Source organism: Nipponia nippon, unplaced genomic scaffold, assembly GCF_047370975.1.
Source record: "Nipponia nippon isolate SJK-2023a ecotype South Korea unplaced genomic scaffold, ASM4737097v1 scaffold_6, whole genome shotgun sequence".
Classification (NCBI taxonomy): Eukaryota; Metazoa; Chordata; class Aves; order Pelecaniformes; family Threskiornithidae; genus Nipponia; species Nipponia nippon.
This window is the reverse complement of record NW_028262380.1, coordinates 45,398,911-45,414,881: the sequence shown is the minus strand read 5'-3', so window position 1 is coordinate 45,414,881 and position 15,971 is coordinate 45,398,911. Positions and strand designations below refer to the sequence as shown.

The 15,971-nt window shown below is 35.6% G+C and overlaps 1 protein-coding gene across 2 annotated transcripts in view; it reads right to left on the bottom strand.

Moving 5' to 3' along the window:
* Nucleotides 1–15,971, bottom strand: part of FSTL5 (follistatin like 5) — a 326,873-nt gene that overhangs the window by 76,815 nt on the left and 234,087 nt on the right. For both annotated transcript variants that reach the window (XM_087737586.1, XM_087737587.1), the window contains exon 8: nt 1,561–1,681. In XM_087737586.1, the coding sequence (XP_087593712.1) occupies nt 1,561–1,681 (121 nt within the window). The remainder of the gene's footprint in view (nt 1–1,560; nt 1,682–15,971) is intronic.

Genomic DNA, 15,971 nt, shown 5'->3' with positions numbered 1-15,971 from the left:
TATTTGCTACCGGGATTTTTAAATGACAGAAAAGAATTCCTGAAGAAAAATTTGAAGGAGGAAAAGATGTTGATGCCATGTATTAGCTCAGGAAGGACACTCCATTTACAAAGTGTTGAGGGGTGGGGGAAGAAATTTCAAAAAAAAAAAAAAAATTAAGAGAGATGGATAAATAGATATTCTAACCCAGTTTCCTGGAGAAACACAATGGTAGAGACAACATGTTAAGAAAACTGTAAACAAGCACTAAACATCAAAGTCATTTAAAATGTGAAGCATATTAACAACAGAAAGTGGGCAGAAAAAAGGCTATTAGAAGAATGAATCATATTAAAAGACAAATAAAATAATCTTGGAAGCTGCACTTGGTGTGAATATCAATAGAAGATATGAATATCAGGAAATATTTCAGCATTTTTGGATAAGAGATGTCAAGGAAAGCAAACTATAAAAAGAGTTTACGCAACTGACTAACAATTAACAAAACAAAGAATGATGGCAACAGCAGTGGCCAAGAAACAAGGTCTAGAATACACTTCAGGACAAAGTTAGAGCCTGTTAATGCAAAGCAAATTTGCAGGAGAAGATTGAGTTCAAACATGATTCTGGATAGGATTAAGTATCAACATGGCATGACAAATACTGGCAGTTTAATGCGGAAAGGTAGACTTAAGAGGTGAAGATAAATATGAACATTAAAATAACCAGAAAGCACAAGGTCACTCAAAAAAAGACATTAAACGTCACTGGGGATAAAGTACAGTGGGACCCTTGGACTCTTCGTCAGTGGAGGAGAACAACTGCTTAAAATAATTCAGAAAAAAAAAAATACATATAGGAAAAAGAGCTAGGAGAGGGTACTACGGTTCAAGAGAAGGGTAAGGCCTGTCTTCAGAGCACAAGTAACAACTGCAGTTAAGTTTTGTCCAAAGTACAGAGTTCAGGAAAGTGGTCCTCAGAACTTGAATAGATGTAGAAAAATGTAAAGATCAAGATGTCATATCCAGAAGCCTAGAGTTAATCTACTAGGCTAGATTAATCTACGTGGTTAGATTTCAAAATAATTAATGTGAATTTAGAAGCCTACGTCAATTACAAAACTTTTAGGGTAGTGCATTTTTTTAATGTTATATTAAATGCAAAATTCTTAACACAACAGACCTATGCACTTATTTTCCCCAGTGTATTCTCCAGAATTACTAAATTAATACTAAAAGCTACTTCATCTGTATATATGTATATACAAAACCACTTATTATTCTGCAGATTACATGCTAAACATCCTCACAGGTGAACAGCTAACAGTGCGGGGCAAGTCCTCTGGACTATCTTTACTCCTTTTAATAACTATTATTCATATGGAAGTAATAAATGAAAATTATTATGTTTTATTGTTTTGCAAGGTTATTTATAGGAGAACAATCAGTAAAAATAATTGTTTCTCTTTTTCTTTTAAGCGGTAACACAATATAAATAAAGTAAAACAGCAACAACGGATCTGCTCAACAAAATCCAAATCCAAGTCTCTTATGACTTGGTAATTAGAACATTTTTCCTTACCGTTCACTTGGAGAATATGAGTTTGATAGAGCTTATCATAGCCATCAGCATAGCAGGTGTAATTTCCCATATGGGTTGTGGTAACCTTAGTAATGTACAAGGACCCATCATCTCCAAAATCCTACCAGGAAAGATTAAAAACAAGGTTATCATAATTATGCCTGCATCTCTACAGTGATTACGCTTGTCATATTGGCAACAAAGCTGTGATGTAAATATCAAACATCACAAATATTAAAGCAGAATAGCTGACCGCAATCTGAAACCCAAATATTATATTTGTGAATGGCAGAGTTGTTTGATCTTGCCACACATATCGTGTCTGTAAAAGAAAATACAACTTTTATTTTAACAGTTATTTAAACTTTGCAGAAGTGTTATGTTTGTTTATTTAGCTATGATAGTTATTTACAGAAGAAAAGCTATTTAGGATTGGAACTGATCAGATAGAAAAACTAAATCTCTGCACAATTTAACAAGGTAAATGACATCCTGTGCAAGCGTGGTCATCCTTTGAAATGAGCAGATGCACAGAAAAAAAAAACAACAGCTCATTTTTTTTCAAGTTTGACTCACTGTTTTTAGCTTCATCCTTTTATATATCTTTAATTGGCATATAGGTTCCACTGGATTAGAGTGCAAAATTTGACCCTCATTTCGATTCCCAGTTCAATTTTCAGTTCAATTTCAATTAATACAATATAATTTAAAATCTACCAGTTGTAAACTATGCTGATTATTGTAAAAATGTGTGGAACAATTAATAGTTGGAGTTTTATTTTTTCTTGTTATTTTTCATGTCTGCAAGAACCACCCTAAAATAACAGTCCTAGTCCAATCTGGCTTCTTCCAGTCTATGTCTCATAGATTCTAAAGTGCTTGTACAAATCCTGCTAGAAGTTGTTTTTTCTACATTATATTCCATGATTTACTTTGTCAAGGACACTTCTTGACAGTTAATCTCACCTAGCAATCTTTTTATTGTTATATATGCAGTGCATTTACATAAAACAGTGATTAAATTATTTGAGCAAAGAATATAAAATAGAGGTATAAAACTATGAAAAATATCTTTCCGTCTAGTAGATAATTCTGCTGTAAAATATTTAATTCAGAAATTACAGTGTATAAACTAATATGAAAAACATGCAAAACACAGTCACTGTTTCATACTAGGAAAAAGTATGCTGGATTTCTTATGGTATGTAGGTCAGCCCCTGTTCCTGAAGGGAACCCATGCTCTATAATCGTATCCCTAATGTTAATATAGTCTATCATAAACTCATCTACCTTTATTGTTTATTAAAAAGCTTTTTCAAAGCTTCCCAGTATTCTTATGTATAAAATACAGCTTTTTTTTTGTTTTTATCCTAAACTTATTCATGGTCAGCTTATAGCCATTTTATACTCCTTAACATAAACAGCCTCTAAAATAGCCTTTAAAATCTTTAAATAACTTAAAATATCCTCTCCTTGTGATTAACCACAGGATACGGTACTATAAAGTATACACATACACGCATTATAATTATATGCAACACAAATATTCACACGCACACAGGCTCACACATAGAGCCCAACGTGTCCAAAAGGTGTCCGATTCATTAGAACAGGGATAATTGCCAAGCTACAATATCTACATGTCTCATTAGATTCAGTGATTCACTACAGAAGCACTACTTCTGTAAACTCATTTCAGGGATCTGGTATTCCTGAAAGCAAGTGTTACTGGTAAAGACCACAACAAAGATGACTTTTAGCACATCTGTCTCTTCCACTTCTGTTTTCACCAGGTCCTGTGCCCCACTCAGCAGCAGGCCCGTATTTTCCCTAGTCTTTCTTTTGCTGCTGATGTAGCCCTGAAGCCCTGTAGAAGCCCATCTTGCTGTCCTTCATGTCCCTCATCAGATTCAGTTCCAGGTGGGCTTTGGCTTTCCTAATCCTTCACATTCAAATAGTGTCTCCATGTTCTTCCTGGGTCACCTGTCCTTGCTTCCACCTTTCTTCCTTTTTATTTGAGTTCTGTCAGGAGCTCCTTGTTCATTAATACGGGCCTCTGGCTGCCTTTGATTTCCTGTTCGTTGTGATGGACCATTCTTGAGCATAGAGAAGGTGATTCTTGAAAATCAACCAGCTCTCTTAGACCCCTCTTCTTTCCAGCATGGTCTCTTATGGGATTCTTCCAAGTATGTCCTTGAACAGGCCGAAGCCTGCTCTCCTGAAATCCAGGGTTGTGCTCCTGCTTTTTGCCTTGCTGCTTCCTCTTAGGCTCCTCGACTCTACCATCTCATGGTCACTGAACCCAAGGTTGCCCTGACCTTTATATTCCCAACCCGTTCTTCCTTATTTGTAAGCATGAAGTCCAGTAGAACATTTCCTTTCGCTGGTTCTTCTGTTGTGGGTGTTAACATCATAACTGTCTAAGATACCACACCCAAGCTAGAGGTAAACATGAAGGCATTATAAAAAAGCTTTTTCAGTCCAACTATATTGTATACATCTCTAGGGAGTAATCAAAGTCTGCTGATGTTAGAGCAAAAGGAACTACTACTGTTCAAGGTGAACAGCCACGGCATTGCTTAGGTTTTAATCAACTATTTACATGATTACATGACAAAAACACATGTTAATGTTGAACCCTATTACAGAGAACACAGTAGTATTGGCTAAATCATGTCTGAATTGCCGATTTTCAGAACTCTTCAAGTTAATCATGCTTTAGAGTCTGACCAAATGTACCATTTAAAAAAAAAAAACCAAGAGCATCTATACAAGTGACATGAGAACTTTTTATAAACACATGTAGTCAGACTAGTGAAATCTTCTGTGATACAGCCACATTGCTGTACTTTCTCTTTTCATAGTTCAGACTCAAGCATCTTTTTCTCCTTTTCCACCTTTAAGCTCAAAATTTTACAGGAGCTGGATAGGGGGAAACATCTGGATTACTGACGTTATATCTGCAAACAACAGTATAAAGCTCTGAAAGTAAATTCTTCTATTCTACATGCCAATGATAGAATAGGATATGAGCTCTGAACATCTCCGAAACTTCCTCCTTGGTTCTCCTTTGTGATCAAACCTGTCTGTAACTGAGTGTGATGAGGGGGGAAAAAAAGAAAAATGAAAAAAAAAAGGAAAGAGTCATAGTTCAGTGAAGGTGGCTGTCCAATAGTCAAAGGAGAAAAAAAAACAGTCCCCTCAAATTTAGCACAGAGTTTTCCCTGGGTTCAGCTTATCCTTTTGCATAATGTATGCTTTCTTTGTTATCAATGAAAGAGGAAAAAAAGGCATTTAAAAAGGTGTTTGAATATGCATGATACCATTGAAACAAAACATTTTAGAAGCACCCCTTTCCTTATGTTATAAAATATCCCTACTAATACCATCTTATCAGTCTGGGATGCATTCCTGTCCTGGTTTCAGCTGGGATAGAGTCAATTTTCTTCCTAGTAGCTGGTATAGTGCTGTGTTTTGGATTTAGGATGAGAATAATGTGATAACACACTGATGTTTCAGTTGTTACTAAGTAGTGTTTATACTAAGTCAAGGACTTTTCAGCTTTCCCTACTCCACCAGAGAGTAGGTGCACAAGAAGCTGGGAGGGAGCATAGCCAGGACAGCTGACCCAAACTGGCCAAAGGGCTGTTCCATACCATATGATGTCATGCTCAGTATATAAACCGGGGGAAGTTGGTCGGGGGGCAGTGATCGCTGCTCAGGGACTGGCTGGGCGTCAGTTGGCGGGTGGTGAGCAGTTGCATCACTTGTTTTTTCTGGATTTTGTTCCTCTCTCTCTCTCTCTCATTGTTTTCCTTTTCATTACAATTTATTATTATTATTTTATTTTATTTCAATTCTCAAACTGTTCTTATCTCAACCCACGAGTTTTCTCACTTTTACTCTTAGATTCTCTCCCCCATCCCACTGGGAGAGGAAGGGTGAGAGAGTGGCTGTGTGGTGCTTGGTTGCTGACTGGGGTTAAACCGCGACAATTCCATAGTCCATTTGAACGAAGGTCACCAATTTAAATGTGGATAATAGCCAGAGATCCCTGGAGCAGAATTCTTGCAGCAAAGAGACTGAAGCTGCAGTTATATGAAGTATTACAGATGGATACCTCATCTTGAATTTAAGCAGGAACATGTAATTTAAGAAATTCCTTGGCTGAAATTGCCTTAAGCCTTTATATGTACATTCTGCAACTGTCCCAGAACCACTGTAATGTGTGTGGAGCTCATAAAGATTGTCTCCCTGTACCAAGGGAAGAAAAAAATTCTACATTAACTCAGAGACGCTCTTTCTCTTATGCTCTTCAGTTAAACTTGGCCTCCAGTTTATCTAAAAAAGTAAGGCAATGTTGAGGTCCTTGGTATCACACCAGCGATAGGCAGTAGATCTTTGCTTTCCTCCATTGTTCTGTCAAAATTACTGAGGTCCAGTAGAGCATTTCCTTGTGTTCTACTTGTGTATATTCAACTTTGTATTGAGTAGCAGTTGGCAAGGAAAAAGTACCACAGACATAAAGTGTTCAGGAAACATAAAATGATGAATGCTTGTGTACTGATCATGGTTTTAGCTATACATGTGACATTATTGCCTGAACATGTGAATCAGTCTGCAAAACCATCTACCATTGCTCCACAGAAAGTTACCACTGAAGAAATAATTTTTTAAAAATCTTGAGAGGGAATATACAAGGAGATTTACTTAGGAGATAGCTCATGTTTATCAAATCTGTTCTTTAAAAAAACTTTAAGGAAGAAGTTCTACACTTTATACTTACTTACCTTCCCTATTATGAAATCTAAATTTATGTTGCTGTAATTTAATTCCAGTATGTATTGTCCTACCTACAAAGCAATTGAAGAAAAACTCTTGGTAGTTTTTTCTTTTCTGATTACAATGAAACTCACATTTAGCCTGTTATCCACTATAACTTCCAGATGTTTAATTTAACCAATTGTTTTAGATTGTATGCTGATAAAAGGGATAATTTTAAGTTGATTTTCCTAAATGCAAAACATTGTCCTTTTCCTTGATGGATGACTTCCTATACTTTTCCAACTATTTCTTTAATTTGATCTCATTAGTCTAAATTAGTGCTATCTTCAAACACAGTTGCAGCCCTTCATAAATTGGTGGCATCTAGATAACATTTCCTGAGCTTAAAAGGTGTAAAAAGCTGTACTAAAATCAAGAAAGAGGATATCTGTGCTATTTCCTCTATCCAGAAGGCCAGTCACTATACTATAGTAGGAAATTTGACTTAGATTGACACACATAAATTAACACAGAAAAATAGCAAGGTTTGGCTATACTAAAATTTCAAAGTATAGAAAACATACTGCATGATCACAGTGACAAAAGTACCTGCTTGTGACCAAAGGTTATCCTGTTTTGGTCCAGTGTGGTAGCTGGCATAGGCTGAGCCTGTGTGAAATCTGGTTATAACAACACAGGTTAACTTAGCACAACCAACCTGTTAATGAGTGTGAAAACACCACTGAAAAGATAATGAGAATTTTTGAGAGGTGCAGACTGTGAACACCAGTGACAACAACAGGCAGTTGCTGGCGTTGAATGAACTTGAATATGCCAGTCAAGACTTGAATATTCTCTACCCAATCCTATAACTGATAATGCCAGGGGAGAGAGCACAGGGACATGCGAGATACTCAGTGGGTACACAGGGGACAAATCCAACCAGAAATAAAACCACTCAAGTGAACCAAAGAGACATTTGGGGGATCCCACACCCCAGCCTCAGGACTGCACATCACCCAGATGGACCTGCTATGCTGACCTGCCCAACTTCTGGACTGAGCCACCTCCCATGCCATAGGACAGGGAGGCCACACAACGAGCTGCCCCACTCACCGACCTCACTCCAGCTTCTCTCCCGGACTGCACTGTTTCTCCCACGGAACACGGAAGTTGCGTAGTTCGTGAAACCACATGTATCTGTGATTAAAGTGTTTTGGTATCCAAGCTCATTTAACCTCTATGCTGCCAGTTTGGTCCTAAAAGGCAACATCCCAGCAGAAAACAGTTTGGTTCCTTTGTGCCTTTATATTTATAGAATTCTTATATACATGTTATTAAAATCTACTCAATCTTCATTTCTTCCCAGACTTTGTAACCTTCTCTGTAAATTCCTCAAATTTACAGAACAGTGTATCAAAAGCTTTTAAAAACAGAAAACACAGCTACAATATCTCACTCAGGAAGTCTGTAAGCTGCACAGTAAAAGAACTTTGATAAAAAATATTACTATGTGCTGCCTGATTCTTACATTCTATCCTTTGAATGTTATCAAAATACTGGGCTAGATAAACCTCTGATCCATTATGACTATTCTTACATTCTTCCACGATCTCACCTACTACTGTCCCAGTTTACTGGGATTTATTTTTTTCAGTCCTCACTGCATTACTTTCCAGTTTTTCTTCTTTCTCAGAGAACATAAACTCAGTGATTTTATGCTCATATTTCACTCAAGATGCCTTGGCACTATAACATCTTCAGTCTTCTCATAGACTGAAATTGAAACATGAAAATTGAGATCTAGATGAACCTCCCTTTAATTTTTCATTTTTCTTTCCTTAAATATACTCAAAATATTTATTCAGAAAACGTATCTCTTTCTGTATTTGCTCACCCAAATGTGTTTTGGCAACTAAATTTCACATTGCACAACTCTGTGCTTCAGATGATTCTGCTAGGTGCTCATTAAGAGAAGAAAATAACCCACCTAAAAAATAACCCACCTGGTAAAACTGTCAATAACTTGCCTTTCTAAAGATAACTATAGCTTTCTGTATTAGCACTTCAGTTACACAGACAATACTTCTATCAGGCCTTCAATATGCCATTATATAAGTTACCATTACAAAAATCAAAAAAGAACCCCCTTTAATGCTTACTTTTTAACTTTGATTACATGAACCAATACAACTGGATTTCCTTTCAAAAAAACCTACCTGACTAACTCCAGCAGCAGTAAGTTCAATTAACTTTTTTCTCCTTACTAGCTAAACACATGTTTTCAAAGTGTTGCTCTTCAAGTTATTAATGGAAGAATGAAGAATAGCTCTTTAAAAAAGCCACACTAGAGGTACTTAAACTTTATCTAGCAAATGGCTAATATTGCTGTCTGAAATTTTTTGCCTCATCTCTGCCAAAGCTATTTGTGAACAAAACAGGACATAGGATGGAGTGTATTAACTAACATTTAGCTGCTACAATGCAGTCTGGAGACTAGTTTAATTTATCATTCCTTATGCTAAGTTATTAGATATTGCTTTGAAGCACACTTACCTCTTCCAGGCCTTTGACTGATTCACTGCAGCATGATGATATCTTTAGGTACCATAGCTATTTTCTAAGTAAACATGTCTGTATTATGGCTTCTCCCTTCTTTTTCATGGAAACCATGGATAAAACCTTCCTGTGGCTATTTTACTCAGAGACATCAGTATTTCAACAGGACTCCATATGACATTGTCATTTCATCACTCAGAGTTTGGGTTTTACGGATTTTTTTTTTTTGGCTGGTTTTTTGTTTTGTTGTTTGTTTTGGTTTGGTTTTTTTATAACTACTAAACAAATGTCCCTAGCTTATTGTTATACTGAGTTCAATGTTTGTTTTGCTAATTAAAGCAAACAATTCAATACAAAGAGAACTGAATCTTGTAAGCAGCATTTGGAAAGGGATGGTGAAGTATAGACAGAGTTCTTTGACACTGAATGTTGACGTATATTTAGTGTTTTATAGAATAACTCACAAGCTAAGTCACTGAAAAAACCCTGCATCCATACAGACACACACAGGCCTCGCTGAACCAGAGCCTTCACACATCAGCAGCAATACATATAGAAAAGGGCTTTTTTACCTTTTGAAAAAATATTTGATGACCCTAAATACATTGCTACAAGCTCAATTTTTGTTAAATAGACTACTGTTCAAATAGAAATGGCATGGTATTTATACAATTAAATTGAGAGACTCTAATTATTTTTGCCATGCATGAAAAAGATAGAATTGAACAATTATCTTAACAATGATTCCACTGCAACTCTGTTCTGTTGAAGGACTTGACATTTAAGAATCATGATATGTGTCATGAATAACGAGTAAAGGAGCATGGAACGAAAACATTCATTTGACAATGAATCTTTGCTTAGTTGTCTTAGTGTTAATACAACAGAAACCTAAAGGTGATTTTTGTTTATAAATCAATAATTATTTCCTTTGGTTTTCTAACTTGCTTTCATATGCTAATGCTTTGCATATGAGACAGTCTATGATCATTTGCCTGCACTTCTTCATTAACAGCTCTAGAAAGACTGTTGCCAGCTCTCCCCACAGGAGAATGTATAATGAAACAGACTGCTTGAATTTCTTCATCATCATAGAGACTAGGATTTTTTTTTTGTTGTTTTGGTTTGTGGGGTTTTTTTAAACCACAGTTAATTTATTGTCACTATATTGCTCTCTTAAATGACTTTTTTCTTTGTAAAAAAACCTTCTGTACTCCAAATCTTGAGTACTCTCTCATCTAGATATCATAACATTCCCCCCCCAAAAACACCTCCCCCGAACGAAAAATATCATGTCTTTATTTTCCTTTTCACTCATTGCATCCCCACTGTTCCCTGCCCAAATATCACCTGCAAAACATAACTGAGAATTCAGTTCAGAGAATTTAAGAAGTTCAGAAAACTGATTTAGGAATGCAGTCTAGATTTAGCTGATCTGAAACCATTATACCCAAAATTGACAGAAGACTTTTTTATATTTTTTTTTACATCAGAACACAGGATTGTTCCAGAAAAGAAGGCCTAACTCCCTCACAAAATAACTTTTGATCTAGTCCTTAGAGTCCCAAGTAACATACAGGTACATCATAATTAAATCATTAATGTACATAATTAGAGCTCGGTAGCTGGGTCTTCCACATTTTGAGTGATCCAAAGGGTTCGTTTTGGACTCAAAAAGAGGAGATATTTTCTTTCAGTTTTTTCATGTGGAGTTTTTCATTTGGTTGGTTTTGTTGTTTGGAGTTTTTTTAATTACTTTTTTTTCCTCTTGTAATTTTTTTAGGCCTAGATGGTAACTTTCTGAACAGCATTTCAGCCTCAGCTTTTTACACCGAGATCCAAACATTTTATAGAACTGAACATACTGTATTTAAGAGATCTATGAACTGGTTAAGAATCTTCTTTTGAAATTTCCCCTCTGTGAGCTCAGTTTCTGGCAGCTGATGAATTCTATGTGTTTTTCCTGGAACACCAGCAAGCACCAGTACCTCAACATTGGTATACAGTAAAAAGTCATTTTATGCACCACAGTTTAAACTTACACACTTTCACAGAACTGATTTTATGGGGCCTGTTTCATGTAGGTCAGAAAAAACAACTTACACAATCTTCTTATGACCTTAAAATTTTCAGCTTCTAAAGAACTTGAAAATATTACTCTTAATTGCAAAACTCCACACTTTAGGAAAAGGAAGAAGAGAAGGATGAAGAGGAGAAAAAGACAACAAGGACAATAAGAAAAGAATACAGGAATGAGGACATGAGAACTAGAGATCTGAATTCTTAGTTACGTTATCCTCAGACAGGAAAAAATAGCTTACTGAGTCCTTAATAAATGGAACCAGCAAGCACCAAATATTTTGAATTAATAGCTTTTTGATTACATATGAAACCTGTATTTCTGTTTGCAGCCTTTGATAAACCTAAAACAAGGAAGAAAATTATATTGGTTGTTATCTTTTTTACTGATGGTTAATAATGTAAACACTGTAGCACTATTATACTAGTTCAGTGATAATGACAACGCAATTTGGGTGGGGATTTTCCCCTCCTCCTTTTAAAGAGAAATCTTGATTTTCTTATGGGAAAAGGAAAAAAAAAAACCACCATCATCTGTCTCTGATCAGGAAAATAATTTGCACCTAAGAATTAAAATTTTGCATTGGTCTGCTGTGGAAAGGCTGCATCAATAATTGCAGCCATCCAGATATTTTCAAAACAACAGTTGTTTGCTTGTAAAACACAGCCAGTACATATAATCCCCTTTTTTTCCTGTACATCCCTCCATGTTTTCTGCATCTGATTTCAGTCGACTCATGGAAGTACCAATAATACTAGTGTCGCATTTTTGTTCATATTTTACATATTTATTTTTCAGTATCTGTAACTTAACGTTATTACAAGGACACAGAGAGTAGATAGCCTTTTGAGGGTTAACTGGAAACATTTTTAAAAATAATTATTGATGTATGCTTGGTTTGCCAGATAAATTCAGCTCAGGCTTTTCATGCTAATGTCAATTTTACAACTCCTGCTTTCCAAGTAATCAGTTTCTCTGTTCATGTTGGCAGAGCAATGCAACTCTGCGGTTTTCTTTGCATGTCAGGAAGAAATTAAATTCTATAACGAAATCTGACAATAATTGCATTTGGCACAAATCCAAGATTTCTCCTTCTAGCTCAAGAGGGAAAACAAAACCTAAATTTCCTAAGCACAAATTTTGTGTACCTCCTCCCGATCTCATATTTTACAGCTGCAATAAGAACAAATCATGAATCTAGTGCAAATCCACTGGTTGAAGCACCAGCCTGACGAAAAATTGTAAATCAAGTCAAAGCTTAAAGAAAGAAAGAACACAGTGTAATATAGTAAGTAGTAGTACGGTATATACAGTAGGAAGTGGCAGGATCTTAAAAGAAACTCTGTTCTGAAGAATGTAACACCAGACAATAGTTTGTGGTTATTAATGCAGGCTAACTTTGGTCAAGGGAAATTAATCTTCCTAAGCTTCTTTTACAGTCAGTTGAGAAAGCGAAAGGTAGCAAAATCCTTTCATGGGACAGTTCAGTGGATTTGTCTTTGTTCATTGCTTTGAGTTACCATCTACCTCTCTGCTGACCATGGAAACAAACTCCCTAGCTACAATTAGACATTGCAAGTATTTCATTGGTCCCTCTGTTTCTTGATACTGGGGAGACTGGGAAAAAAAAAAGGAGTAATTTTTACAAGGGTATTTTTCAGCACAGCAAGGCAGCCTCGCTAACATGACTCTACTGCCAATGGGGAAAAAGCTGATCATCCATTGAGTAATTCAGAACGTCTAGGTAAATCTCACATTTTGAGGAAATCTTCATGCCTATCTTCCTAAGCTTGTCTTACAAATGGTCAATGCAAATATCACCCTCTATTATCTCTTCCTAAAATAAGACTGTGATGCATTAGCCCTGACCACTAGTTGAATTGAACAGGATTTGTCTGTAATTAGCAAATCTGAGAAAAATATTATTTCTCTGACTATAAATTAATAGAACAACACTGTACCTACTTAAATAAGCAGATGTATGATTTTTCTTTTATTCTCTTGGATACAGTAAGGACTGCAGTTTCACTTCATGAGGAAATAGTAACATCTAATAAATGGTAACATCCATTATTGTATGGTAAATATGCAGCAGCTTTGTGCTTTTCAAACTATGTCAGTGGATTAAAAATTGGTTTTGCTATTTTGAAACCTAATAATGTTACAAGTTTCCTGAGAAGCTGCAGAGAGACCACACAGAAAAGGGCCATAAAATCCCTCACTCCTAGATCACCAGTGAGAATAACAACTTCATTTTATATGTAGTCATGTAAAGAGAATTTGGATCTTGTATATGGGAGATAAGAACTAGACATAACTGACAGTTTTGCCAAAGTACTAGAGCTCTTGAGGCTAGTCATAAAACATCACTCATCTTTTACTTCCCAAAAAACTCTGTAACTTTATGTTATCTTGCTATGAATCTGCAATAATGACTGCTAATTTATTTAGACATTCCAAATCTCCAACTGAGTAGATAGAGCTGATTTTAAATGGAAATTTCAGCATGCTCTGATACAGCTGTCTTTTTTATTGGTTCATGTTACACAGAGATCTTCAGAATGACTCACATACCATTTAACTTCTACTCCTTTTTAACAAAACAAATTGTTCTATAATCAGATTTAATCCGATAAAGCTATTTGACATTCATTTCTCATATATTTTTCAATTTAACATCATAACCAGTGACATGAATTTATAATAATTACCCAATCACCACAGTTTATTACAATTCCCCCAAACAGTTTGTGTTTTTTTTTTTTTAAATTGGCTTTAATTGTAGATGTATTTATTATTACACTCCAAGCTAGATCTGCAAAAACAAACCAGCTTTGCACTGGGCAGTTTACTTGTATCAGATCACATTCAAAAGTGACATCTAAGTCCTAGGAGGCCCCAAAGAAGCAGAAGTACTGACACAATTTATGCTTTGCGGTGCCTCAATTTAGGGTCAGATTTGTGGAATGAGCTTGGCAAGAGCATCCCCATCTCTGTTTTCTTTCTTTAAACCCATTTTATTTGTAGGAAGAGTGCAAAGAAATCATTGAATACTTCCTAAATTTTCCTGGTTTTAAAACCATCAACTCTTCATAATTGCACTGGGATAAGTCTGAACTTATTTTCCATCGCTTAGCTTACAAGCACTTTTGTTTTAAATTTATAGAGTTTATTGGAGTTTTTGATCTTCCTATTGCATAAAATACGGGGTTTCAGTTTGAGTTTCATGAGTACAAGCCCCTTTTCTTATGTTGGTGATAATTCATATCTTTGATTCCTGTAGTGTGCTCATCTTAAAGTAACAGAACTCATTCATTTTATTTCACAGAAACAAATTTCTCAGGATGTTTCTTAACAACCTCAAGAGAATCTGCATACAATACAAAAATAACCCTTTACACTTTCACATTACTAAACTTTTCATTCAATTTTCATCCAGTCCATCCCATGTATTTCTGTACTATTCAGGAGTGAGACAGACAGGCAGGTAGAGTGTCTTCAAGCTTTATGCAGTCTGCAAAGGCTCTGCAGGATAAATTTTGTTTTATTACAAACTACCCTGTTTACATGTGATAAACCAACCAACGGGCAATAAAATACCTTGTCAAACACATACAGCTTTCAAATATCTTGCAGACAAAACTATCCAAAACAAAAAAGATAGAGATTGGTAGGGGATCTCCTACTACATGGTAGCTGAAAAGCAGATACGGGGGAAAAAAGAAAAGAGAGACCTAGTACCTTCAGACCTGATTTGGAAAATCAGAGTGACTCACTTTAGGTTATTCTTAGGGTACAAGGGGAAAAAAAGTATATTGTAACTTGAATAGTTTTCTTTAAGATGATCTCTCATTTTATATGCAGCATTAATGTATGATCTCCAGATAACAGTAGAGAGAAAATAGGGTCAGTCACACACATTACTTGGATTGTTAATACAATGCCATTTGTGTCAGGTTGTTATAAAGTATGTTATATAAGAAACTGGCACATACATGCTTAGAAATATTTTTAATCGAATTCCTATAAAAAAAGATGGTTTTTTAAAAGTATATACCTGAATACATACAACAAAGTGAGTGACACCTATCCGCTGCCATCCTTTGCTCTTTGCTTATAAAATCAAAATATTGAGCTTGAATGCTAGCACAGCAGCTTTACTTAACAAGGGTCTAGCCCAGATTGACACACTCGATACTCATAAAAATATTTTCCTTGGAGCCTTTTAAGCAAACAGCAAATCCCAGTCAATCTGAACTCAGCACTCAGTATGAGCCGGAGTACAACAAGCAAAGGCTGAATTACACTAATAAAAAATTGAAAGCTGAGACAATTTACATTTAATACTAATCTTAGTTATCTGCAAGCATCACACACACATTGCCTTTGCTGAAACCACTAATACAACATGACATGTTCATCAGTCTAATCTTTTATCACAAGAAAGCTTTACTAGGCAAGATCAATTCTTTGATGTCAATGAAAAAAAAGACACTTCCGTGCCATTGGCAGCAACCTCAAGACTTTCACTGTAACCACTGAAACTAGTTACGTAGGAATAATTTTTTCTTTTTCCCTCTCTACATAAATGAATTGTGATGATACTTTCTAGTGATAGCCTTTGAATCCTCTGGTCACGGCTTCTGATCAGGTAAACTGTCGATGATCTTAAGGGTCTTTTCCAACCTTAACGATTCTATGATTCTAAGATCCTGGTACAAAACAAGATGAATTACAGTGTTCAGAAAGTTGTCTGTAAAAAAAAAAGTTTCAGCATGTAGTGGCACTGACAAACATATTTTCTAGAGCTGTACCAAGTATGACTTCTGCACTTTTACTAAAATGAAGTCAAGATGTTATGAAGAAAGCTAATAAGCCTACAGGTATCATATATTTTGATTGTTGTTCATATACAAATACAATAGCATAATGCCGAACTAACAAAATCTTGTATTTTCTACACATTATGACCAGTAAGATATTTATGTTTCTCCTTTCCAGTACGTAT